Below are 25,441 nucleotides of genomic sequence, written 5' to 3' on the forward strand. Positions count from 1 at the left end.
CGTAATCGTTTCCGTTAGCATGCGTTAGCATATCATTAGCAAAGACGCGCGCCCACACAGTGGCAAATTAGTTGCTAATGTGTTAGCGTGGTGTTCAAATCGATGATGTAAAGTAGGAATCTTAATGGATTAGCATGTTGTTGTTAACGTGCTTCCAAGCTCAAAAGTAAAACTAGGCAAATCCCAACGGATATTTTAAATGGGCTCTGCTAACTGCGAGTATCCCTAATTCTGACATTTGTCTGTACAACTCTTCTAACTTTGGTTCCAATTTATTGGAAAATCATGACAATGCTAACAGCTATCATGCTAACAACCCTGCAGAGACCTGTAATCGATTTGAGAACATCTCACCACTTTTAATAGACAGGTGCTGTCACGCTTGCTTTTGCTCATTTTTGGTATGTATCTCTAGCGAAACAGTTTGAAAATTACATGCTAAGTGGCAAAGCTAAGCTAGCTTTTAGCATTCTTACAAAACGTGACCACCGCTTTATTTTTTAATTGTAATTGTAACGAAGACTTTGTGTATGTGATGTTTAAATACATGTGTTGATAAGATTAATAATAGTAACAGTAGTTTAACTTTATATACTGTAGTACCTTTCCAAAAATAACTCTTGGGTGTGATTAAAACATTGATTATATATTCGGTGTGATGTGTTAGTGGAGGAGTAGCTTGCCTTGACCTAAATAACTAACTAACTAACAGGAAGATAGTATTTAGTATCCTTCTGTTCCTGTTGTATTATTTTAAACATTTTTGTCATTTTGGGAAGGGTTAGAAACCTACGCAAGTGTTGATTTCGACTGTTATTTAACTGAACGCCTTCTTCACTACTACATTAACAACAAAGACGTTTATGCACACAAAAAATAACCCATCTCTGTTATATCTCGCAACTTTGTATCTTACTTGAATGGGGGAGCAAATGATTGAGCAGTCATACGAATGACTGTACAGTAAACTATGCTTGCCGCTTAAGTGGTAGGATTAGCTCCAGGAATCCAATAAGGCCGTGGTGGCAGCTCTGACCGGGCCCCCTTTCACCCCCACCCTCTCACACACTATTTTCCCTTCATTTCCCAGTGCAAAATGTTTAATAAAAGGCCAAAATGTATTTCTAATGTTAAATGTCTTTGCAGGGTCCATTCATGTGACGTCTGATGTCCTGGAATCAAGCCAACGCTGAACCATGGTCATTCTGCAGCAGGTGCGTCAGAAAAGAAAAAGAAAAATGTGAAAATAAGGGATGAGATTTATTCATTATTGTCTAGTATAAAGGATGTATGGTGAAGTTTTCTTCGGCAACACCTATATATATTTTTTTCTTTAGCTAAAAACAACAAACAACGTGTTGCGTTTTGGAGATTTGGAGTTTTTTAAATAAACAGTATCGCAAAGTCTTTGCAAATAAACGTAGATTTATTACAATGTTATGTCACAAGAATGAGAGTGAAAAAATGATGTGGTATCCTAAACACTTTTTGGATGTACAGAGTAGGTTACATGCCAAAGGCAAGTTTCCAAATATGATGTATAGTGATTTTTTTTTTTTTTGGGGGGGGGGGTCAATTCCCACACATTCACGTTGATTTTCACGACTTCCGACGGGGGTTTTGATTCCGTCTTGTCGCTTCCAGGGCGACTATGTGTGGTTGGACCTCAAAACGGGTCGCGAGTTTGACGTTCCCGTGGGGGCGGTGGTCAAACTGTGCGACTCCGGTGAGATCCAAGTCCTGGACGACGAAGGCCGGGTGAGCTGCCGTACGCTGTCCCCCAGTAATATTTTATCTTCAAATTTGCCGGTGTTTATACTACAGTATTATAGAAAACATTGCCATAAAGGGGTGATTCCCGTCTCCTCCCCCCTCCTCCAGGAACACTGGATCTCCCCTCAGAACAGCACCCACATCAAGCCCATGCACCCCACCTCCATCCAGGGGGTGGAGGACATGATCCGATTGGGTGACCTCAATGAAGCGGGCATCCTGCGCAACCTGCTGATCCGTTACAACGAACGCGTCATCTATGTCAGTAACTACACGATAGTTAATATACATTTGTGTGCTAAAAATAGCTATCATTTTTATGAGATTTATGAGCGCACTCCTTCCTTACCTCAGATGTGGGTTTTTTTCCCGGCATCTTTTCCTTCCTGATGTCCTGCTTTCCTTCCTTACCTCCTTCATTCCACATCAGACCTGATTTATTATTGTTATTATGATTATTATTTATTTCTGCCTTCCTTTGGTACATGGACAATGCTGCTTTAGATTCCACTTTCTTTGCTCTTGACCTAAACTATTTGGCATTGCTAATGCAACCTGTAAAAAATATTTGTACCACTTGAAAACAAGTGTATACACACTTTTGGCCCGCACTTTTTTTTTTTTTTTTTTATATAAAAATGTTGCTTTTTTTTAACTCGCTAGCTATTAGCATCCTGGCCACATTCATTACCGCTAGCGGCCTGACTATTAAGCTCTCACTCGGGGTAAGCTGTTTACTTCTGTCTGTGATTCCCTGCGGTTAAGTGTACTTATTACTATAAATAATTTCAACATTAGGTAACGATTGTCGATGCAGGTTTATTTAAATTCCCTGTTATGAATACAGAATCAAATGTGCCCTACGTGAATCATCAGGACATAAAAGAAGAAAATATTAAGATTGTACAGGTGTAGCTCAATGTTTTACAGTATGTTCTGTCTTTTTATTTTTTTTGTAGTCGAATTGAAAAAAGTTATTTGTTAAATGATCAAATGAATAATTTCCATCATCCATCATTTTCTTTTGCCGCTTATCCTCACGATGGTTGCGGGGAATGCCGGAGCCTATCCCAGCTGTCAACGGGCAGGAGGCGGGGTGCGCCCTGAACTGGTCGCCACCCAATCGCAGGGCACACGGAGACAAACAGCCGCACTCACAATCACACCTCGGGGCAATTTAGAGTCTCCAATTAATGTTGCGCGTTTTTGGGATGTGGGAGGAAACCGGAGTGCCCGGAAGAAACCCACGCAGGCACGGGGAGAACATGCAAACGCTGCACAGGCAATCTAAATTCTTTGTTTTTTATTATTATTATTATTTTATTGTTATGTTGTTCTCGTACATTTCTTAATTGATAATCTAATATCGCCTTTAATACAAGACACAAGATTTTTATTAATTTGAGAGAATGTTTAGGAGCTCGTGTAGGTGCTGATATTTTGGTTGGCGACAGAGTTCAGATATATAGTGCTTATTAGGACACCCAAAAACTGAGATCATGACACTTATTACAATTTTTTTTTTCCCGATGGGTGTTTATATGAGACGAAAACGAAAGTTAGATTGTACATGGTGTACGTAAAGAATTATGTCTTTGAATATGGCCGCGTACAGCAATTCCTTGTGTAATGTGTCTTTTGGTTGTCGTTCTCTCCTCATGTAGACAAATTGTGGTGGAAGGGTGAGTATGATTGGTTGCGCCACGCGTACGCTAACGCACCTTTTTGCCAGCTTCACCTCCCGCAGCTAATGCCTCGATTGTTTCCAGCGGAAGGCCAAGAGAATTTTGATTTCCCTGTAGTTGAATCACATAGAAAATGCATTGAATCGATGGCTTTGCAAATAACCGTGTCCTCGCTAAGGCCGCTGTAAAGCGTTTTAGATCGTAGACGTGACTAGATGCTGAAAAGTGATTCACGTAATAAAGCAATGACTTATTCAATCAAGACGGAAGCGCCTTGCGGTACGAGTTAAATTTGTTTTGTAACCATGCTCGTACCGCAAAACACTCAAATCGCAAATCATGTTTACCCATTGAAACAAATGGAAATGCCATTAATCCATTCCAGCCTCCCCTAAAAGCCAACAACAAAAAAAAGTCACTTTTAAAAAAGGAAAACAACACCATAATATTGTACTTTATTAAAAACATTCAGTTGTGATGTAATTAATGTAAATGTGAAGGATTGAAGAGTTTTGGCCATATTTTTTTGCTTCAATTTAATGGACATTCTGCTGCTCCTTCTGGTGTGCATACCTTGGCCATTTTGGATCGGTATAATACAGACATTGAGACAGACAGAAGTATTTTTTTTATATTATATTTTTTATTTTTCATATTAATTTGTATTATAGTTTTGAATAATCTACTTTATTATTTTCATTGGTTGGCATTTGCATCCAAAATAACGATTCCAGTGGTCCTGTAGTTGGCATGTTCTTCTCTTGAAATGAAGAAAACTTTGAAAAAAAAACGGTTAAATTTCCCATCCTGTGATTCCCTTGGCAGACGTACACCGGTTCCATTCTAGTGGCCGTCAATCCCTACCAACTGCTGCCCATCTACACCCCCGACCAGATCCGCTTGTACACCAACAAGAAGATCGGCGAGATGCCGCCGCACATCTTTGCCATCGCTGACAATTGCTACTTCAACATGCAGCGCAACAACAAGGACCAGTGCTGTATCATCAGGTGCGATTGTCCATTCGTGCCACATTTCCGTCTATAGTCTACGATCCAATTGATCGGCTCTGCGCAGTATTTCCCATGACTAAGCTGCATGTATGTTGGATTTCAACCTCTGTGACATGTTGCCATGTTCATTTCATTTACCTAAGGGCCTTCAGAATCAGAAATCAAAGTCTTTTTTTAACCAATCAGGATCCAAACTCCTCCTCGGATTGCTTGGTCAATGTAGAACTGTTCTGAACTGCCACGTTCGACTAGCAAAAATGTCTTTAGGCCCCGGTACCAAATCCACAGGCCACCTCTGCTACAACCCCGAACTTTAGAGTCATTTTAGACATGGAGGAGTCTTAAGAAAGTCATTACCGGAAAGCAATGGTAAAGAGCGGGAAGCGAGTTAAGCATAAGCATATTAAGTCGGCAAAACGAAGTTAACGTGGATCAAAGTCTGTTATGCTAGGTTATGGCCTGATATGTGCTCACGGTGGCAGCGGTGAGTCCGGAGCCGGGAAAACCGAGAGCACCAAGCTGATTCTTCAGTTCCTGGCGGCCATCAGCGGTCAGCACTCTTGGATTGAGCAGCAGGTCCTGGAGGCCACGCCCATCCTCGAAGGTAAACCCGACACAATTGCATTTTTTTCACAATTTAAAACAGTTACCACCGGTGACCACATTTCCGGATAGGAAGTACCTCAAGATCAGGAGTGTAATCCCCTTGTCCATTCTTTTTTGGCATTCAGCCTTCGGGAACGCCAAGACCATCCGTAACGACAACTCCAGCCGCTTTGGGAAGTACATCGACATCCACTTCAACAAGCGAGGGGCCATCGAAGGAGCCAAGATAGAACAGTACCTGCTGGAGAAGTCCCGTGTGTGTCGGCAGGTGAGAAAAACCTCACACAGTGGACCTATTTTCAGATTTATTTTGGAACGTATACTCCGTTAGTCACTGAAAAAAAATATTCGCTGCCTAAAATTCCACAAGGTCTAAAAGCCCTGTCTAATTAGAAAAGTTATATAGTTTATTGGTTCTATGGTTTTGGTCTCCAGGCACCAGATGAGAGGAACTACCATATTTTCTACTGCATGTTGAAGGGCATGCTCCCAGAGATGAAGTCCAAGCTGGGCCTGGGTCTGGCCACGGACTACTGCTACCTAACCATGGTAGGACTTCATGACATTCCTTTGCTAATTAATGGCTGCAGTCATTCTCATCAAAACGTCAACAATTCCGTATCGTTATGAAAAATGATGGGACCTCACAGGGCCGCTGCACCGAGTGCGACGGTCGCGACGATCTGACCGACTATTCCAGCATCTTGGCGGCCATGAAGGTCCTCATGTTCACCGAGACCGAGACCTGGGAGATCTCCAAACTGCTGGCCGCCATCTTGCACATGGGCAACCTGAGATTTGAGGGTATGTCATCTAATTTATAAGCTTTTTTTCTTGGGTTGTCAATGTGGATCTATATTAGTTGCCAGAAAAGAGAGAAATACACGTAGGTATGAGTTATCTACTGCAGTCAGTTGCGATGAATTCAATCAGTCTAAGGTTTTTCATTAAAACTGAGCCAAGATCAAGACTTTGAGTTGGTGAGATAAAGTCAAGATTCAGAACCGCTGTGATCCAGTCAAGACCAAGACTTTGAGTAGGCATTAAGACCAAGTCAAAACTAAGACCATAGCCAGTTAATACTTTGGGAGTTGAGACCAAATAAATACTTTAAGAAATTGTGAATCAAGACTTTGAAGACAGGAGACCAAGTAAAGGGTGTGAAGAGTTGAGACCAAGTCAAGACAAAGACTTGGAGTTGAGAGAAAGTCAAGACTAAGACTTTGAAAAGTTGGGAGGAAAACAATTGAAATTTTGAGGATTTGAGACTAAGCTACGATTGACTTTGGGAGGCTGAGTTCAAGTTAGAAGTTTAAGGAGTCGATTAAAACGTGAATGTGACTTTGACATTTTCAGATCCTGTCAAACCAAGACTTTGGTGAGTTTTTGAGTGAGAATTAGATCTCATCATCATGTCTTACCTCCTCTCTCCTGTTTCCATCAGCTCGTACATATGACAACTTAGATGCCTGCGTCGTCGTCAGATCACCAGACCTGGTCACCGCTGCGTCGCTTATGGAGGTGTGTCATTTTCCAACTTAAACCGATGGAACGTCTTCACGGTCACGGTTTTAATTTGCACTCCCCGGCGATGCTTCCCAGGTGGAGCCCAAGGATGTCATGGTGTGTCTGACCACTCGAACTCTAATCACACGTGGCGAAAGTGTAGCCACACCTCTCAATGTGGAACAAGGACTGGATGTTCGGGACGCCTTCGTTAAGGTTTGGATCTTTAACGATGTAAAATGTACATGTACTTCAGTAACCAGGTATTTATTTGTACTTTATTACTTGCCACCAGTGACAATATCACTGTATTATTTGGATGGTCGGAATTCTTCTGAGTTCTGTGTTTTTGGCTTGAAGGGTATTTACGGCAGGTTGTTTGTGTGGATCGTGGACAAGATCAACGCTGCCATATACAGACCGCCGTCCTGCGATGACACTAACATCATGCGTCGGTCCATTGGCTTGTTGGACATCTTTGGATTCGAGAACTTCATCGTTAACAGGTTGGCTGAATTGGTAGAAGTGTTTGTGTTTTTTTTAGTCGGCGACATGACACGAGGTGTTAAGTCCAAGTGAAGACCTTAGGAGTCAATGCTGGATCGTGGCTTTCGGGAGGTGAGACCAAGTAAATACTTTGTGGAGTTCAACATCAATACTCTTTCAGCCACAAGATCAAGTCAAGAGAAAGACTTTGAAGGGTTATTAACAAATCAAGAGCAGGATTTTTAAGGAGACCAAGATTTCAAGGAATTGAGACCTCGTCAAGAACAACACTTTGAGGTCTTATGTCCAAGTTAAGACAGAGACTGGAGAGTCAAGACTGAGTCATGAGGAAGACTTTGAAGAGTCACGACCAAAACTTTGAGGAACAAGACCAAGACAAGACTTTGTGGAGGTGAGACCGAGTCAAGGCCAAGGTGGAAACCTTTGAGACGAAGTCCAGACCAAAACTTTGAATAATAGAGACCTACTCAAGAACAATACCTTAGGGATGGAGTCCTTGAGAGGTCACCACTGAGTCACGGTCAACTTTAGGAGTTGAGACCAAGATAAGACTTTGTGGAGTTGAGATCAAGTCGATGCCAAGACCATGACATGTCCAAATCTTGTGAACAGTCAGTCTTCCAAAAGTTGAGTACAAGTTAAGAGTAAAGCTTTTAAGAGTATAGACAAAGACTTTGAGGAATCGAGACAAAGTCATGAACACTTTAAGGAGTTGAGATCAAGGAAAGAGATGATACCGACCAAGACTTTGAGGAGTTGAGAGTATGACAAGAGCAAGACTTTTTGGAGTGAAGACCTCGGACATACCAAGTCGGAGCCAGATTGTGCGCAAATCAAGATGAGGTTGACACTTGTATGAATGCCTGGAGTTGAGGTTTTACCTGTTTTTTCCACCATAGTTTCGAGCAGCTGTGCATCAACTTCGCCAACGAGAACCTTCAGCAGTTTTTCGTGCGGCACGTCTTCAAGCTGGAGCAGGAGGAGTACAACTTGGAGGACATCAGCTGGCAGCACATCGAGTTCACCGACAACCAGGACGCGCTGGACATGATCGCCAACAAACCCATGAACATCATTTCCCTCATTGACGAGGAGAGCAAGTTCCCAAAGGTACGATGCCGTGCTGGAAAAAATGCGATATCTATAAATCGCAGTTCATTGACGTTTCTTGGTTCTCTGCCAGGGAACCGACGCCACGATGTTGTACAAGCTCAACTCGCAGCACAAACTCAACTCAAACTACATCCCCCCGAAAAACAGCTACGAGAGCCAATTTGGTATCCAACACTTTGCTGGTGTGGTGCACTACGAAACCAGAGGTCAGTTCAGTTGTTGTTTTGATAGCCAAAAAGCCAAAAATGATATCTCTTCCTTCAATTTTGACAAAAACAATTGATCAGTGGTTGCGTTTTTATGTCCCCAAGAAACATCTTACACTGCATAGCTGTTTTTCAGGAGCAAAGATACTATAATTGGACAAATTTGGAGCTTTTTTTTTTGTCCAACTTTAAGGCTTCCTGGAGAAAAACCGCGACAGCCTCCACACGGACATCATCCAGCTCGTTCACTCATCTAAGAACAAGTTCATCAAGCAGATCTTCCAGGCAGACGTGGCCATGGTGAGAGCAAAAGCCCCGTTGTTTTTTTTTTTTTACATCTGTGAGCCTCCACCTTTTGTACCACCAAATATATAAAAATATTGAAAAAAAAAATTAGAAAGCACTAAATTCCCCCAAAATAAAAAATAAATATAATATATTATATATTATTTAATATTATTATTATTAATATTATTCTATTCTATAATAAAAATAATAAAAATAAGACTTACCAGCAATACTGTAAAATGTGCACACATTAAAGTAGAACTGCTGTACCATAGTGCAGGTTAAAATAATCCATCCATCCATTTTCTTAGCCGCTTATCCTCACGAGGGTCGCAGTAGTGCTGGAGGCTATCCCAGCTGTCAACAGGCAGGAGGCGTGGGCACCCTGAACGGGTTGTCAGCCAATCACAGGGCACATGGAGATAAACAGCCGCACTTGCAATCACACCTAGGGGCAATTTAGAGTCTCCAATTAACGTTGCATGTTTTGGGATGTCGGAGGAAACCGGAGTGCCCGGAGAAAACCCACGCAGGCACGGGGAGAACATACAAACTCCACACAGGCGGGGCCGGGATCGAACACGGGACCTCAGAACTGTGACGCTAACGCTTTCCGTCTGATCCGTCGTGCCGCCCAGGTTAAAATAATCTAACCCGAAATCCATCAAAGCTGGTAAACTGACAAGAACACGTACTAGGAACCACATCATAAAATGTGATTATTATGAAGGGACTACTGAAACATTACAGTAAATTGCACACGTTAATATAATTATTGTAGATCCCTGAAAATTGCACAGGTTACGATTAAAGTCCTGTAAATCTCCTAAAAGTTGCACAAGCTTACATGACTCCACATAAACCCCCCAAAAGTTGCAACATACCAAATAAGACTTACAAAAAGGTCCTAAAATTTCACGTGTAAAGTTGCCCACCAAACTACGAAAGAGCTCGTGCATGTGACGTCACCATTTTCACTGCGCCATATTGAAGGTCAAACGGAGCTGCTCGACATTGTGGGAGACATTGAACCGGAGGAGAATATTTACAATACCCGAGACCTGTCGTGCTGTTGGTTGTCACAACAGACGAGACAGATATTCAAAGATATTCATTCTATGGAATACCAGATGAAAAGACCAGAAAATATCGATGGATTTCGACAATTAAACGTGATGGATGGTGCCCGACCAAAATACACACACGCCTGTGTAGCTATCGTTTCATTTCAGGTAGGAATTATTCCTCTCAATCTCAAATTTGCCAAGAAGTATTTATAATGCCAAGTTGGCTCATTTGAGGACAATGCGTATTTCAAAAAAAGAAAATAAAAGTGTCTGTCAGAGAGGTTTACCGAAGTTTAACGTGTGGCCGCAACACGCTTCCGTGTACGAAGGAGACGACTCCCCGTCGTAATTTTTTTTCAAATCATAGTTAATGAATGCGAGTTTGTGTAAAACCAGGGGTCATTTCTTGAAATATTGGTATTTGTATTGAAAAAAATGGGTCTGTCACTAAGTGGGGCTTATTCTTGATTGAGACCAGATCCACCAACGAAGTATTTGTAAGCGTCCAGACTTTAATACGCTTTCGAACTTTTTCATGTAAATCTCGACGACTTACTCACCAGATGCGCGTGTGTAGATCCAGTTGTCCAAGACAAGCGGAAGCGAATGGACAGTTTAATTTTTTATCGGCAAAAACATCGACTTTGGCATGAAATATGGGTCCTCTATGCCAAGTGTCTCTCGTTTTTCCACGTACCGTCGTAAATTATCACCTTCTAAATGTTTAACGGTATCAGACAAACCCTGGGTATCGTGCTATAAGACATATTTTTATTTCGTCTCAATGGAATTAACTTTCAACAATGCTTTGTTTGACCGGCACTTCCGGCCAGTCACGTGATTTTATGACATAGGTGCACGAGCTCTATAAATGCCTGAATATTGCGCAGGTTAAAATAAGCGTCGCCACCAAGTGAGGACCCCTGCTGCAAGAATTCTAGTGCCTTTTTGCTCCCCTCCAGCATTTCTTTTATTTTTATTTCATTTTTTATTTTGTTACTAATGCCAGCATAGCCTTCCTCCATCAATCTGCTGTCTCTTCACTCTTTGCCATCAGTTTCTCTGTGGCTATCAGCAGCCCAGCACGCCTGCTCCCAAGGTAACCTCGGCTCTCTAGCGCCTGTTTGCTCCCCGTTCTTACTGAAGTCCCCCGCAGAGTAGCGCCCGCTTCTTTATTTCACAGATGCGTGCCGGATGTTGGTGTTGATTTTGCAAAAAAATGGTTGGATTTTTTTTTTGCATGGAAATTCTCAAAGAATCGTGCACGTGTTTCTCGTGTTGTGAGTGGTAGAGCATTTCCAAAGTCGATGTTTGTTCTTGTATCGTGTGCCGAGCGCACAGAACAACGTTTGGTTTCACTGCAAATCTGCTCAGTGTTGCTATGCGTGTGTCCCGTACGCAGGGTGTGGAGACCAGGAAGCGTTCGCCGACGCTGAGCAGCCAGTTCAAGCGTTCGCTGGAGATGCTGATGCGCACGCTCAGCGTATGTCAGCCCTTCTTTGTCCGCTGCATCAAACCCAATGAGTTCAAGAAACCGATGGTGAGTTATGCAAGTCTTACATTCTACTGTTCAATTAAAATTATTTTTTTTTTTTAGTGAAGAGGCTCAAAACATTATCTCAAATCATCTTTCCCCACTCAAGTGAATGGCAATGCCGTTAATCCATTCCATCCTCCAAAAAAGAACCAACAATTTTTTTACTTTTTTTAAAAAGATAAATTATGTACTACTGTATGATATCATGTGCCCTACTATATTATATCACTCATCAATCCGCTTAGCTGCTTATCCTCACAAGGGTCGCGGAGAGTGCTGGAGCTTATCCCAGCTGTCAATGGGCAGGAGGCGGGGTATACCCTGAACTGGTTGCCAGCCAATCACAGGGAAAATCAAGACAAAGAGCTGTACTCACAATCACACCTTGGGGCAATTTAAAGTGTCCAATTAATGTCGCATGTTTTTGGGATGTGGGAGGAAACCGGAGTGCCGGGAGAAAACCCACGCAGGCACGGGGAGAGCATCCAAACTCCACAGAGGCAGGGCCGGGAATTTGAACCTGGCACCTCAGAACTGTGAGGCCAACGCTCTTCAGATGAGCCACCGTGCCGCCTATATCATTCATATGAAGAAAAATAAAATATTTTTGAGAGGGGAAGTAAAACCAAACAACTGAGATAATGTGGTTGCACAAGTGTGCACACCCTTTTAATAACTGGGGATCTGGCTGTGTTAGGAATTAATTGAGTCAGGAAAACTTTATTTGTGTTAACATTTGTACTTATTAACATTTCTTATTCCGTTTGTTCCTCCTCTGAATCTCTTCCAGCTGTTCGACAGAGAGCTGTGCATCCGTCAGCTGCGCTACTCTGGCATGATGGAGACCATCCGGATCAGACGGGCCGGGTATCCCATCCGATATTCCTTCGCCGAGTTTGTGGATCGTTATCGAGTCCTCTTGCCCGGCGTGAAACCTGCCCACGTACAAGTGAATAACGCTAAATGTTGTCGTGCAAACAGACTTTTTGGGGGGAATAAACCGAATTATCCATCCAGGAGAACCTGCGAGGAACCTGCCAACAGATAGTCCTGGCCAGACTGGGAAGACACGGAGACTGGCAGATCGGAAAAACCAAGATTTTCCTCAAGGTACTAACCTGAAACCCAGAATTTTCTACCATCAATCAGGCAAACGCATTGAGACGCGGGTTCTCTGCCATTGTTGACAATATTGCCTTTGAAAAACATTTTTTTTGGGGGGGGTGGAATCAATGAAAATGACCACATGCAAAATATAAGGCCCAACACATCTTGGGATTTTTTTTTTTTTTTTTTTTTCAAAACCAACAAAATCTAAAATTCCTCATTTTTCTAATTAAAAGCTCTATATTTTTTGGGAGTATTTTTTTATTTAAAAAAATAACAAAAATCATTTCTAATAATGATCATAAAAAAGATCCAACTTCATAGTTTTTTTTAATGTCATGTGTTCAATTTCTGTTTTTTCAAAGTGTGTTTTGTTTTGTATTTATTTTATTGCCCAAAAATATTTTTATATTATGTTTTTTTTCGGGGGGGTATTTTTGATTTTTTTTTTTTAAAAAAAAAAAACCTCTAATCTGTGTTTTCAACAAATATTTTCTTGTTTCTTTCTTTTCAATAAAAACCTCAGACTTTCATCTGAAATTATTTTTGAGTGTTTGTGAAAAAAGAACAGTATTGGAATATTTTGTTGTGTTATCTCCAAAAAGCTAAACTGAATTTGTAGTTGGAAAAATAAATAATGAAATATGTTTGGGGGGAATTTTTTCAGCAAATATTTTTATTTTTCAATAAGGATTTCCAACTTTGTGTGTTGTTATTATTTGAACATGACAAAATGTTTTCCTTTTCCAAAAAATAAGATGGGAATTATTTTTCATTTTATCACCAAAATAAATTTTATCATTTTTTTTTCCGATAAAAGGCTATACATATATATATTTTGGGTTTCCAAACCCTTGCAAGATTCGTTTTTTTTATGGGATCGTTTGATTTTATCGTCTTACTTCCTGTTTCCCGACAGGATCACCACGACATGCAGCTGGAGATTGAGCGGGACAAGGGCATCACCGACAAGGTCATCCTCATCCAGAAGGCAGTGCGTGGACTCAAGCAGAGGTTAGGAATATTCCGGAAATGCCCTCTCTTCTTACTTCACTTCAACATAGCAATCTTTTTTTGCACCCCATCACCCAGGACCACCTTTCTCCGACTGAGGAGTGCTGTAACCGTCATCCAGAAGCTTTGGCGAGGTTACTGCTGCAGGAAGAACTACAAAATTGTAAGTCGGATTAACGTTGAATCAGCAGTTTTTTTGGACGGCCTCTCGGAACGCAAAGACAGGAGGCTGTTGGATCTCTTTGGATTTTGAATAAAAAATTAATCCTGAAGTTGCGCAGCTCCCCGGAACATGAACATGGGAGCGAATAAGACTGCGGAGTGATCATATCAATTTTTACCAATGCTCTTTGCCATTAATTAGGGACCCTACCTAATTTAAGATTATCTTTCATACTGCGTATTTCACTATTGGACACAATTTGGACCTTCTGGAGAACCACAACATCACTCTTCAGTCAGCGCTAATAACAGTCCCTTTCCTCTCGCCTGCCAGATGCGCCGAGGGTTCCTGCGACTGCAGGCCGTCTACCGAGCAAGGAAGTACTACACGAGCTACCGCGCCACCCGCCGCTGCGTGGCCCTCATCCAGGCCCGCTGCAGGGGTTTCCTCATCCGCCAGACGTTCTGGCGGCGTCTCCACGCCGTGTTGACGATCCAGGCCTACACCAGGGGCATGATAGCCAGACGCCTCGGTCAGAGGCTCAGGGCGGAGGTAAAAAAACATTATTACGTTTATTACTGCGATTTGTGCCATGTTAGCATCCCTGAACGAGATGCTTTTTACTGCTGAAGTATTATCATGTCCTGAAGCTTTACTGGACTGCAAAACTTATATTTGCTTTGAAAAACAGCTCAAATGTCTTCACGTTTCCAAAAAGAAGCTTACATTTTGGCACTATTTTTTGTTTTCAATACGAAAAATAACCCACAAAACTGTGCCTGATATTTTCTGATTCCCCCCCCCCCCCCCCCCATTCCATTCATTTTGTTCATGACAAAAAGCTTCCACTCTTTTTTAAGCGGGAAAAAAAACCTGATTTAAAAAAAAAATAATCCCATAAATTTAGTTTTTCTAGTATAAAGATACACGCTTTGCATGGTTGTTTTTTTTCTTTTGATACGAAAAACATCCAAGATTTTTTGTGCTTCTGAGGGGGGAAAAAGTTTCACATTATTTTTAATCTTACCTGGAAAACAACAGCAAAGTCTCAATATTTCATCGGTTTCTTTGCTTTCATCCCAATAAGAGATTTTTCAGGTTTTTCTTCATTTTCCTGAGTAGAATACATTTTTTTGTTGTTTTTCTTCTGAAAAAAAACTCCCTGTTTCTGATCTTTTTTTAACTAAAAAAAAACACTTGTTCGTGTTTGAGGCAAAACAATGCAACCACACAATATGTAATTTCATTGGACTGCGAATGTGAGTTCACTGTATCTTACTTAGTGTTGTTATGTTGTGATGTGTGAACCAACGTTACACTGAATTTGCCTTCCAGCTCAGTGGCATTCCTCAACGTTTATTTTTTAATTGAAACATTTTTTTCCATTGCCTTTCTCCCCTTTGATTCTTGCATGAATCTTGGAGTGTCACCACAGAACCTTCGTTTAGACCTTTTTATTTTTATTACACAGCAAATTTTGTATGTGAACTTAAAGTGTGTGTGTTTATTTTGCCTTTTTGTTTCACGTTGTCAAATCAAAGACTGAATAAATCTGATGTGCTCTTTTAACCGTGGGTTAAATGTCAGTTTATTATTGAGCTTTTTGGATGATGGTGCTGAGAACAGCGACAGTTTCCTGTTCCGATGCGGCGAAGAAGCCACGGAGGGGTGAGTTTGGCGAGTTCCTCTTATTGAGAATAGTTTCAACCCTCACCGCACAGCTGCAGCATCGCCTGGAGGCCGAGCGCCAGCGTCTGGCTGAGGAGGAGCGGCTCTGCAACCAGATGACGGCGAGGCGCGCCAAGGCCGAGGCGGACCGGAAGCACCAAGAACGCCTGGTCCAGCTGGCCCAGCAGCAAGAGGAGCGTGAGCGCGAGGAGCGGGAGGAAGCCCGCAGGAAGAAGGAGATGCTGGAGCAGATGGAGAGGGAGCGCGAGCAGCCGGTGGACCATTCGGACATGGTGGACCGAATGTTCGGATTCTTGGGGAACCCCGGATCGCTGCCCAACCAGGAGGGCCAAGCTCCCGCTGGCTTTGAGGTATGCACTCGCCATCCTCTGCTGTGTGTTCGCCTGCTACACACTTTATCATACACTGACAGCGAGTCATCAGTCAAGTAGTTACCGTAGTTGGTGAATGATTAGTGGGTTCGTTAGATTTGTTTTAGTTAGAGGGATATTTGGTATTTGACTTTTTGTTGGTAACTAGGTTATCTTCTTGCTTATTCGTTAGTAGTTGGTTATCATTCGCGTGGTTTTGTTAGTAAGGTCTATTGTTGGTCTGTATAATGCTGGCTAATTAGTTGGTTGGTGCTATGTTGGTTAGTCTGTCACCCAGTTGGCGGTTTGCACTTGCTTAGTTTGTGAGTCACTTGTTCATTTGGGTTGTTTGTCGGCTACTTGATTGATTGATCGATTGAAACGTAGTAGGCTGATTCGTGAGTCAGTTTGCTGTTAGGTGGTTAATTTGTTAATTACGCGTCTAGTTGGCTGGCCAGTTCGTTAGGTAGTGAGTTAGTTGGTTGGTTGGTCAGTTACTTGAATGGTTAACAACTGTAAAAAAACAGCTTTTTGTCTCTACATTAGTTGTTTAGTACAGTGATTTCCAACCTTTATAGAGCCAAGGCACATATTTTACAATTGAAAAATCCCACGGAACACCAACAACAGTAAATGTCTCTAAAAATGGATCGATTCCTGCCATGTAATAGAAGAGGATTTTTTTTTGTTCTGTCTGTCATTGTGCCTCCCTGCATAAAAATATGAATACAGATACATTATTTCTTGGAATAAATGTTTTTGGGTTTTTTTAGCAATTACATAAAATTGGATAAATTCCCACGGCACACCTGAATACCGCTCACGGCACACTAATGTACCCTGGCACAATGTTTGGGAATCACTGGTTTAGTAGGTGGTTTGTTTGTTGTTGGGCTGTTAGTTGGTTGATTTTGTTATTACAATATTTTCCGCACTATAAGGCGCACCTAAAAGCTTTTAATTTTCTCAAAAGCCGACAGTGCGCCTTATAATGTGGTGCGCCTTATATGCTGTATGGATCAATATTGAGCCTTTAGTGCAGCTCCATCTAATGGATCCATAACTTAACCCCAGCCTCCACTGTAGCATCAATTCTATGCGCCTTATAAAGCGGTGCGCCTTATATGTGGAAAAAGTTTTAAACCAGGCCATTCATTTGAGGTGCGCCTTATAATGCGGTGCGCCTTGTAGTGCGAAAAATACAGTAATTTTTAGGTGTCTAATTGGTTGGGCCATAACTTGGTTGTTCGGTTTGTTACTAATACCTTTATTGATTGTTGGATGGTAGGTTTTAGCCACAGTTTGTAAGGAAAGAAGAAGAAGAAGTCATAAAATGTCAGTGAATATCAGAATAAATGTACTGATGGGATTTTTTTTCAGTGTTCCGCTCAAATGTATCAAGTGCTGCAACCCCTTTGAAAAGCTCGTCTTGTGTCCTCCTGGACAGGACTTGGTGAACGTGCCCCGTGGTGAGGAGGCCGAGGTAGAGGTGGTGAATGAAGCTCTGCCATTGCCCGATGAGGAAGACGAGGACCTGTCCGAGTACAAGTTCTCAAAATTTGCAGCAACGTACTTCCAAGGCATCTCCACTTGCACGTACATCAAGCGACCGCTGAAGCAGCCATTGCTCTTTCACGAAGATGAAGGAGACCAGCTGGTGAGACGTGATCCAAAAGCCATACACGAGAAAACGTAACTTCCCGAGTGTCCTGCCCTCTGTCCGCTAGGCCGCGTTAGCCGTGTGGATCACGGTGCTGCGGTTCATGGGCGACCTGCCCGAGCCCAAATGCCAACTGGTCCTCAATGACGGAAGCGAAAAGATCCCCGTCATGACCAAGATCTACGAAACCCTCGGCAAGAGGACCTACAAGAGGGAGCTGCAGGAATTGCAGTTGGAAGCGGAGGTGAGGGAGGGACAAGTAGTCCAAAAAGTCAGAGTAGCTGCTGTTACATTTTATATTTTTTCTTCTAACTACAGAACAGCTCCATTGAAAGTCAGAAGAGGAACAGTGTTCGACATAAGCTTGTGTCTCTCACCCTGAAGAGGAAGTCCAAGATCACTGAAGAGGTGCGGACAATATACAGGGTTGTTTCATCCAGAAAGGGGAATTACACCCACAGATCCTTCACAAATCTGACATCCATGAATGAGTGGTCGTCGGATCTTCAATATCACAGGTGACAAGGCGCTTGACCGAGGGGGATTACGGCCTCCAGGGGAACAGCATGCTGGAGGACCGACCTACGTCCAACCTGGAGAAACTTCACTTCATCATCGGAAACGGCATCCTCAGACCTGCCCTCAGGTGACAACTCTCCTCCAAATGACTGATGAGACTACAGCGTTGCCTTTAAACTTGAGTTTACTGAGATTCCATAAATATTGGGGAGTCCACTTGAATCTAGTTCAATCTGGATTTATTCCCCAGGGATGAGATCTACTGTCAGATCTGCAAGCAGCTCTCTCAGAATCCATCCAAAAGCAGCCATGCTCGTGGATGGATCCTCCTGTCGCTCTGTGTTGGCTGCTTTGCACCATCAGAGAAGTTTGTCAAGGTTAGACATGTTAACTTTTAAAAAAAGGAAAAGAATAGTCGAGGAAAACTGCAGGTTTAAAATGTTAAGATAGTAAAAGAAATTGCTTTGGTCTACGCACCAACATCAGTCTTGAATCAAATACCGGTTCCCGAGCTGAGTCCTTTTGGATTAAGCTACTGCCGTCATGATCACGTTTATTAGCTGAAACTTTCAACAAACCTATTTGCATATTGTCAGTATTTGCGGACATTCCTGGTCAACGGCCCACCCGGTTATGCGCCGTACTGCGAAGAAAGACTTAGGAGGACGTTCGTCAACCGTACACGAACGCAGCCTCCGTCTTGGTTAGAGTTACAGGTAACTGAAGCCAAAAAAGCACTTACGGGTTTGGTTGATTGTTTATGTTTTGTTCAAGTAGCTGAGTATTTCTCCATCCTGCAGGCTACAAAATCAAAGAAGCCCATCATGCTGCCAGTGACGTTTATGGATGGGACCACCAAGACTCTCCTGGCGGACTCGGCCACCACCGCCAGTGAGCTTTGCAACGCTCTGGCAGATAAGATCAACCTCACGGATCGCTTTGGTTTCTCATTGTACATCGCTCTCTTTGACAAGGTACATCATTTAATTCGACAACATCCCACAAACCAATGAAAAATACTGGAAACTGAAGGACGGTCATGATGATGGTGAAGGCTCGACAGCCGTATTTTAAGAAGCTTGTTAATCTGTTGAGTCAGGTGTCGTCATTGGGCAGCAGCAGCGACCATGTCATGGACGCCGTCTCCCAGTGTGAGCAGTATGCCAAGGAACAGGGCGCCCAGGAGCGAAATGCCCCATGGAGACTGTTTTTCAGGAAGGAGATCTTCACTCCGTGGCATGACCCCGCCAATGACTACGTGGCCACAAATCTCATTTATCAGCAGATTGTACGAGGAGTGAAGTTTGGAGAGTACCGCTGCGAGAGGGTGAGCCGCTGTCAGCCTCGGCTACAATATTTGGCCTCTCGCCTTGATCTGATTCACAACCTTCAGAAGTCTTCAAAGATCTTCCGTTTCCCCCTAAGGAAGAGGACCTAGCCGAGCTGGCATCTCAGCAGTATTATGTGGATTACGGCATAGAAATCCTGCACGATCGCCTCCTCAGCCTCATCCCCTCCTACATCCCCGACAGAGAGATTACCTCCGCCAAGACCACAGAGAAGTGGGCTCAGCTCATCGTCACCGCTCACAAGAAGGTAGCGCTCGACAAACCTTGGTGCATCTTTAGTTTCACTCTGCCACAACCATGAATATCCATCCAGGGACTGTATAGTAAGAGAAGGCCCAACACGCAGAAAGTGAAGGAGGATGTGGTGTCTTTTGCCCGACTTAAGTGGCCTTTGCTGTTTTCGCGCTTCTATGAGGCCTTCAAATTCTCAGGTCGGGAACCAAAAAATTGCGAAAAGCTCACACATTGAGATTCGATGCAGATCATTACTCTCTGCGCATTCATGCTTCTTCATATTTGCGTTCTCAGGGCCGAGCCTGCCCAAGAATGACGTTATTGTGGCAGTCAACTGGACCGGTGTTTATTTTGTCGATGAGCAGGAACAGGTCCTTCTGGAGCTTTCTTTTCCAGAAATCATTGCTGTCTCCAGTAGCAGGTATTGTGCAAGAGATCTAATTACGACAGGATGTATTGTTCTGGTGAGTTTATGATGGTAAAATGGCGCAGAGGAGGAAAACTCCAAGGCCAGAGTTTTACGTTGGCCACCATCAAAGGAGACGAGTACACGTTCACATCCAATAATGCAGAAGACATCAGAGATCTAGTGGTCGCATTCTTGGAAGGTCTGAGAAAGCGGTCTAAGTTTGTGGTCGGACTGCTGGACTGCCCCAACCCTGGTGAGATTCTGCTCGTCCCGAGAATCAAGCGGAAACCTGCTGACTGCCATATGTGTGTCTTTTATCTCCTAGCGGGTGCGGAGTCCACATTCCTGAGTTTCTCCAAAGGGGATCTAATCATACTGGATGAACACGACGGAGAACAAGTGATGAACTCGGGCTGGGCGCACGGGATCAACGACAGGACCAAACAGCGAGGAGACTTCCCGGCCGACTGTGTTTACGTCCTTCCCACTGTCACCAGACCGCAGTATGACATTGTGGTGAGTGATGGTGATGAAGTCTCATTGACGGCATCCACATTCCAATCCTTCCCTGTTGTTTAATCAAAGGCGCTGGTGACGATGACTCCAGACCAGCGGCGAGAATCTGTGACGCTGTCCCAGATGAGCCTTGCCGACAGTGAGGATAAAAGCAAAGCCTACACGCTGGAGGAATTCTCCTACGATTATTTTAGGTTCCTAATTCCTCGCATGTGTAATTCATTTTCAAAGCTGCAGTTGTGATTAATCCTCCTTCTCTGCGACGTCTCCAGGCCTCCTCCAAAGAGCACTCTGAGCAGGGTGATGATCTCCAAAACGCGAGGTAAGGAACGTCTGTGGAGCTGCAGCCGAGAGCCTCTCAAGCAGCCTCTCCTGAAGAAGGTCTTAGCCCACGAGGAGCTTTCCCAGGACGCCTGCCAGGTGTTCATGGATATCCTTTAATGGAGGATTACCCCCGTTACGGTCATCCCTCACTATGTCGTGGTTCCCTTATTGCAGCGCAAGTTTTTTTTTTAATGGTGCAGTCCAGTTACTCAACTCCATGTTTCGAGTAAACATTGTTAGCTTATTGAATATAACCTACCACCACTAGTATGAACTAATTATAGATAGCAGGTGGTATAGATAAAGGGGGGATGGAAACAGCCGCGAGTGCTCTTGCAATCGTTTTGTCAAACAAACAGTAACAAACAACTATTGATTTCGACTAACGTCCCCTTTGTTGAAACCAGCAAAATGCCACAAAGTAGTTGTATTGCGTTTCTGAATATTTAATCGCACACACATCAATACAACACAAACACGAGAAAATAGCTAACACGAAATAGGCGTTCAAGAATGGAGTCGTTGAGCCACAATGGCGAATAGTCACCAGTGTTGAACGAAACACTGGTTCCCAAACAAGCAAATGTTCGTCCCAGCGGGTATTCCGAGTTAGCGAAAGTAAACGTCCGTGTAGTTAGTGTTCCAAGCAGCGTAGTTTCCCAGAGCAGCGAAGTCGTTAGAAGAAGCCCCGTTGTCCGTCTTTCTCGTCCTTTTATAGGTAATCCTTGAAACATTTCCGACTTCCGTGTCACAAAGGACACAAAAGACTTCGCGCCACACGGACCCAAGAGCGTTAGAGGAAACTGTGTCACATCATAAGGACTTAAAAGTATGAAAGGAAACAGTGTCACAAAGATGCGCATTATAACTTAAAAACATAATGGGAAAATGAAGAGAACAAAGAATAAAAATACACACACACGTAACACTACAGTTGTTAAATGGTACATTCCCAGCACAGTCGTAGTAGCAGTGTTTACAACCTTGACTAAAGCTGCACCTATGATGAAGTACATGGGTGACTACCCGTCCAAACGGGCGCGTTCCGTCAACGAGCTCACCGATCAGATCTTCGAGGGAGCGCTGAAGGCGGAGCCACTCAAAGACGAGATCTTTTGTCAGATAGTCAAGCAGCTCACTGACAATCACATCAAGCAAGTTCGGCCAACCACGAGGACGCTCGTGCTAGCGGCGCTAACGTGTGGACTCAACATCACGCTCGGGTGTCATTTCAGGTACAGTGAGGAAAAGGGATGGGAGCTGTTGTGGCTGTGTACTGGGTTGTTCCCTCCCAGCAACATCCTGTTGCCTCACATCCAGAAGTTCCTCCAGGCCAAGAAGCACTACCCTCTGGCTCCGGATTGCATGCAGCGGCTGCAGAAAGCCTTACGGTAAAAACGGTAGCTCACGTATCCGGTGCTCGTTCTCCTGATCGACTCCGCTCTCATGGGTCACACTCGCCTTGTGATTTCTGGTAGTAGAAACGGGTCAAGGAAATACCCTCCTCACCTGGTGGAGGTGGAAGCCATCCAGCACAAAACCACGCAGATCTTCCACAAAGTTTATTTCCCAGACGACTCGGACGAGGTGAGTGTTGACCTTAAAATACCCGACACCCCCTTTTGATCACTTGCTTGATGTCACCAGAGCTGGGTAGAGTAGACAACTATTACAATCAAGATTGGAACTTTAGAATAATATGACTCAAGTAAAAATATCATTTTTACATAAGAGGAAGAACGTACTCCTTGAGTAACTGATGAGTAACTTCTTAGTTTGTTGTTGTTGTTGTTGTTTTTTTTTTTTTTAAGTCAGAGCATTAACATCAAATCAAATAATAATAACATATGGAATATCAGGCGGAACGGTGGCTCAGCTGGAAAGCCTCCCAGTTCTGAGGTCCGGGGTTCAATCCCGGACGCGCCTGTGTGGAGTTTGCATGTTCTCCCCGTGCCTGCGTGGGTTTTCTCCGGGTGCTCGGGTTTCTTCCCAAATCCCAAAAACATGCAACATTAATTGGACACTCCAAATTTCCCCGAAGTGTGATTGTGGGTGCGACTGTTTGTCTTGATGTGGCCTGCGATTGGCTGGCGACCCGTTCAGGGTGTACCCCGCCTCCTGCCCGATGACAGCTGGGATAGGCTCCGGCACTCCCATGACCCTTGTGAGGATAAGCGGCTAAGAAAATGGATGGATAACAAAATTTTGACATAAATGGCTTCAGGCTGTCAGCGATATGCAACACTTGATTATGTGTTTGAATACAAAAACGTTAGCTTTCGTACTTAGCATGTTCTGTTTGTTGCATTTGCATTGGCAGGTGTTCGAAGTGGAGTCGAGCACGAAAGCTAAAGACTTCTGCCACAACATTTCGGGACGTTTGATGCTCAAATCGTCGGAGGGTTTCAGCCTTTTTGTCAAGATCACCGACAAGGTACAAAAAGATGGTCCCGTCCGATTGTCCAGAGAAACTTCTGGCGGTGGGTTGATCGCCCGTTTGGTATTCCAGGTCATCAGCGTGCCAGACGGCGACTTCTTCTTTGACTTTGTGCGCCACCTTACCGACTGGATCAAGAAAGCCAGACACGTGAAAGATGGTGAAAAAAAAGAAAGGCTCTTTTCAAAATTGACTTTTAATAAATATGGACTCGGGTCTTACTTGTGTGCGCAGGTGTGGTGCCTTCACTGACCTACCAGGTGTTCTTCATGAAAAAGCTGTGGACCAACACCATTCCTGGGAAAGACTCAATGGCTGACTCAATCTTTCACTACTACCAAGTGATTACACTTCCTGATCATTTACTTGTGCAAAAAATAAATAATATTACTTAGTACTTTATAAAAACACATCTTTTCATTTGACTATTGCAATGGTCTTCTGTAAGTTCTCGGTCTTCTGCGTAGGAGCTGCCGAAGTACCTGCGAGGCTACCACAAGTGTTCCAAGGAGGAAGTGCACCAGCTGGCGGCGCTCATCTACCGGGTGAAATTTGAGGACGACAAGTCTCATTTCCAGAACATGCCCAAGATCCTCAAGGACCTCATCCCTCAGGACCAGAGCCGACATCTGTCCGCCGACGACTGGAAGAGGGTGTGTGGGGCGCTTCGCGTTCGAGCTCTACGGCCAAACCTTGCCGTGATCACATTTTTGTTTTTGTTCGCTCAATCAGTCGATCATGTCGGTGTTCAACAAACAATCTGGAAAAACGAGAGAAGACGCCAAACTGTCCTTCCTCAAAATCATCAACAAGTGGGCCACTTTTGGCTCGGCCTTCTTCGAGGTCAAGGTACAAACGTGCCCGTCGCCCCAAATCTCACGAGTTGCCACGTTTATAACGTTTATTCTGATGCAGCAAACCACCGATCCAAACTACCCAGAAACCCTCCTGATTGCCATAAACAAACACGGAGTCAGTCTGATTGACCCGAAGTCGAAGGTAAGCCCTGTTTTTTTCCGAGTGAGTTTTCCTTTTTTTATTCGGGACCAGACAACATTTATGTTTGGGTTACAATTGTATGGTGAGCCAGATCAAATGCAGGTCCCCCCGCCCACCCCGTTTTAACGGCGCCTAGACCAGACTGGTATGAAGCAGATATTTTGCGGGTGTTGCTCCCCACAGGACATCCTGACTACGCACCCCTTCACCAAGATCTCCAACTGGAGCAGCGGTAACACCTATTTCCACATCACCATCGGCAACCTAGTGCGAGGCAGCAAGCTGCTGTGTGAAACCTCGCTAGTAAGTGCCAACTCAACCTCCACCAAGGCTTAGACCCCAACAACGCGGGACACATTTGTGTGGTTTTGCATTCCTAGGTTACCAGACGACAGTATGTCCTTGTTCAGGGAGGATGAGATATGTATGGTAGAACATAATGGACAGGATCATATTTTATTCTGGGGCAGGTGAAACTCTTTCCGTTGTGATTGACATCGAGAATTCTAAAAAAAATAATGAGAATTTTTTTTTTTTTTTTTTTTTGGTACCGTAATTTCCGGCCTATAAACCGCATCTTTTTTCACATGCTTTCAACCCTGCGATCTATGCAGCGATGCGTCTAATTTCTGCACTTTTTCTAATGGCCAAAAGCAGGCACTCGAGCGGAAAAGGCAAGCGTGAGACCGGTGGAATGTATGACATGACGTATCGGATACATTGTTCACGCAAACCACCGGAATTCCCGTTTAAGCCGCAGTTTTAAATGGATTTTCAAAACGGCTCAGCACATTTCAACAGCATTTGTGTCACATGTGATCGGCCCCCCCACAGGGCTACAAAATGGACGACCTGCTGACATCGTACATCAGCCAGATGCTAACCACCATGACCAAACAGCGAAGCTCTCGCGGGAGCAGCAAGTGAACGACCAAGCGACGCCATCTTGGCCCTTAACACTCACTATTTGCCTTCCGATTATCTTTTGTATGCTAGTTTATCACCCATAGGTAGTTGAATATTTCATGGTTCAATTTTTTCTTGGTGTACGTCACGTCTTTTCCGGTCTCAATTCCCCGTTTAATCAATTTTCCTTTCGTCAAGTTACCTGTATGTTGTTTTAGCAAGCTAGCTAGCTAGCTTCTCCATTTCGGAGGGAAGTAGTTTTTCATATTTAAATCCCAATTTGTCACTAAGTATGCAAACAATGTGCCACAGAGACTTCATCTTCATTCAAGATACATTTTTTTTTTTTTTTATTGTACGAAGCATTAGTGTTTTAAACACTTGACGACATCCCCCGTAGACATCACCGTCATCAATAAATGACTGGAACATGTCTGGCTAACGTGTACAGTTCTTTGCTTTTT

At 43.6% G+C, this 25,441-nt stretch overlaps 2 protein-coding genes across 4 annotated transcripts in view; both read left to right on the forward strand.

Moving 5' to 3' along the window:
* Positions 1-1,715, forward strand: part of LOC133491619 (calpain-5-like) — a 44,533-nt gene extending 42,818 nt beyond the window's left edge. The window contains exons 14-15 of the transcript XR_009792444.1: positions 1,147-1,214; positions 1,645-1,715. The gene's annotated coding sequence lies outside the window, so the exon portion shown is untranslated. The remainder of the gene's footprint in view (positions 1-1,146; positions 1,215-1,644) is intronic.
* Positions 299-25,410, forward strand: myo7ab (myosin VIIAb). 3 transcript variants are annotated; one of them, XM_061802969.1, is made up of 49 exons: positions 299-370; positions 1,147-1,214; positions 1,645-1,758; positions 1,882-2,034; positions 4,284-4,468; positions 4,954-5,075; positions 5,203-5,345; positions 5,513-5,626; positions 5,728-5,881; positions 6,522-6,598; positions 6,680-6,799; positions 6,944-7,089; positions 7,990-8,200; positions 8,274-8,409; positions 8,603-8,709; positions 10,822-10,863; positions 11,167-11,304; positions 12,092-12,250; positions 12,319-12,411; positions 13,328-13,422; positions 13,501-13,585; positions 13,919-14,137; positions 15,307-15,624; positions 17,072-17,281; positions 17,352-17,528; positions 17,603-17,692; positions 17,803-17,930; positions 18,054-18,180; positions 18,400-18,519; positions 18,604-18,777; positions 18,903-19,130; positions 19,229-19,399; positions 19,466-19,583; positions 19,681-19,807; positions 19,879-20,048; positions 20,121-20,311; positions 20,381-20,505; positions 20,584-20,741; positions 21,636-21,789; positions 21,871-22,026; positions 22,117-22,222; positions 22,956-23,069; positions 23,145-23,232; positions 23,307-23,413; positions 23,540-23,725; positions 23,805-23,921; positions 23,988-24,071; positions 24,255-24,374; positions 24,906-25,410. In XM_061802969.1, the coding sequence occupies exons 2-49, from the start codon at positions 1,197-1,199 to the stop codon at positions 24,996-24,998; spliced, it is 6,588 nt and encodes a 2,195-aa protein (XP_061658953.1). In that variant the 5' UTR covers positions 299-370; positions 1,147-1,196; the 3' UTR covers positions 24,999-25,410. The 3 variants fall into 3 exon arrangements, with proteins under 3 accessions (XP_061658953.1, XP_061658954.1, XP_061658952.1); XM_061802970.1 differs by lacking the exon at positions 10,822-10,863; XM_061802968.1 differs by lacking the exon at positions 10,822-10,863 and having other exon boundaries at positions 21,636-22,026; positions 22,114-22,222.
* The last annotated feature ends 31 nt before the right edge of the window (positions 25,411-25,441 follow it).

The sequence above is a fragment of the Syngnathoides biaculeatus genome, chromosome 18, assembly GCF_019802595.1.
Source record: "Syngnathoides biaculeatus isolate LvHL_M chromosome 18, ASM1980259v1, whole genome shotgun sequence".
Lineage (NCBI taxonomy): Eukaryota > Metazoa > Chordata > Actinopteri > Syngnathiformes > Syngnathidae > Syngnathoides > Syngnathoides biaculeatus.

What these genes read in the sequence shown, in the direction of transcription:
- myo7ab (XM_061802968.1), top strand. An exon ending in AATTGCAGTTGGAAGCGGAG is followed by an intron (nt 17,529 to 17,602) that starts GTGAGGGAGGGA and finishes TTCTAACTACAG; the next exon opens with AACAGCTCCATTGAAAGTCA. An exon ending in CCGCCGACGACTGGAAGAGG is followed by an intron (nt 23,726 to 23,804) that starts GTGTGTGGGGCG and finishes TCGCTCAATCAG; the next exon opens with TCGATCATGTCGGTGTTCAA.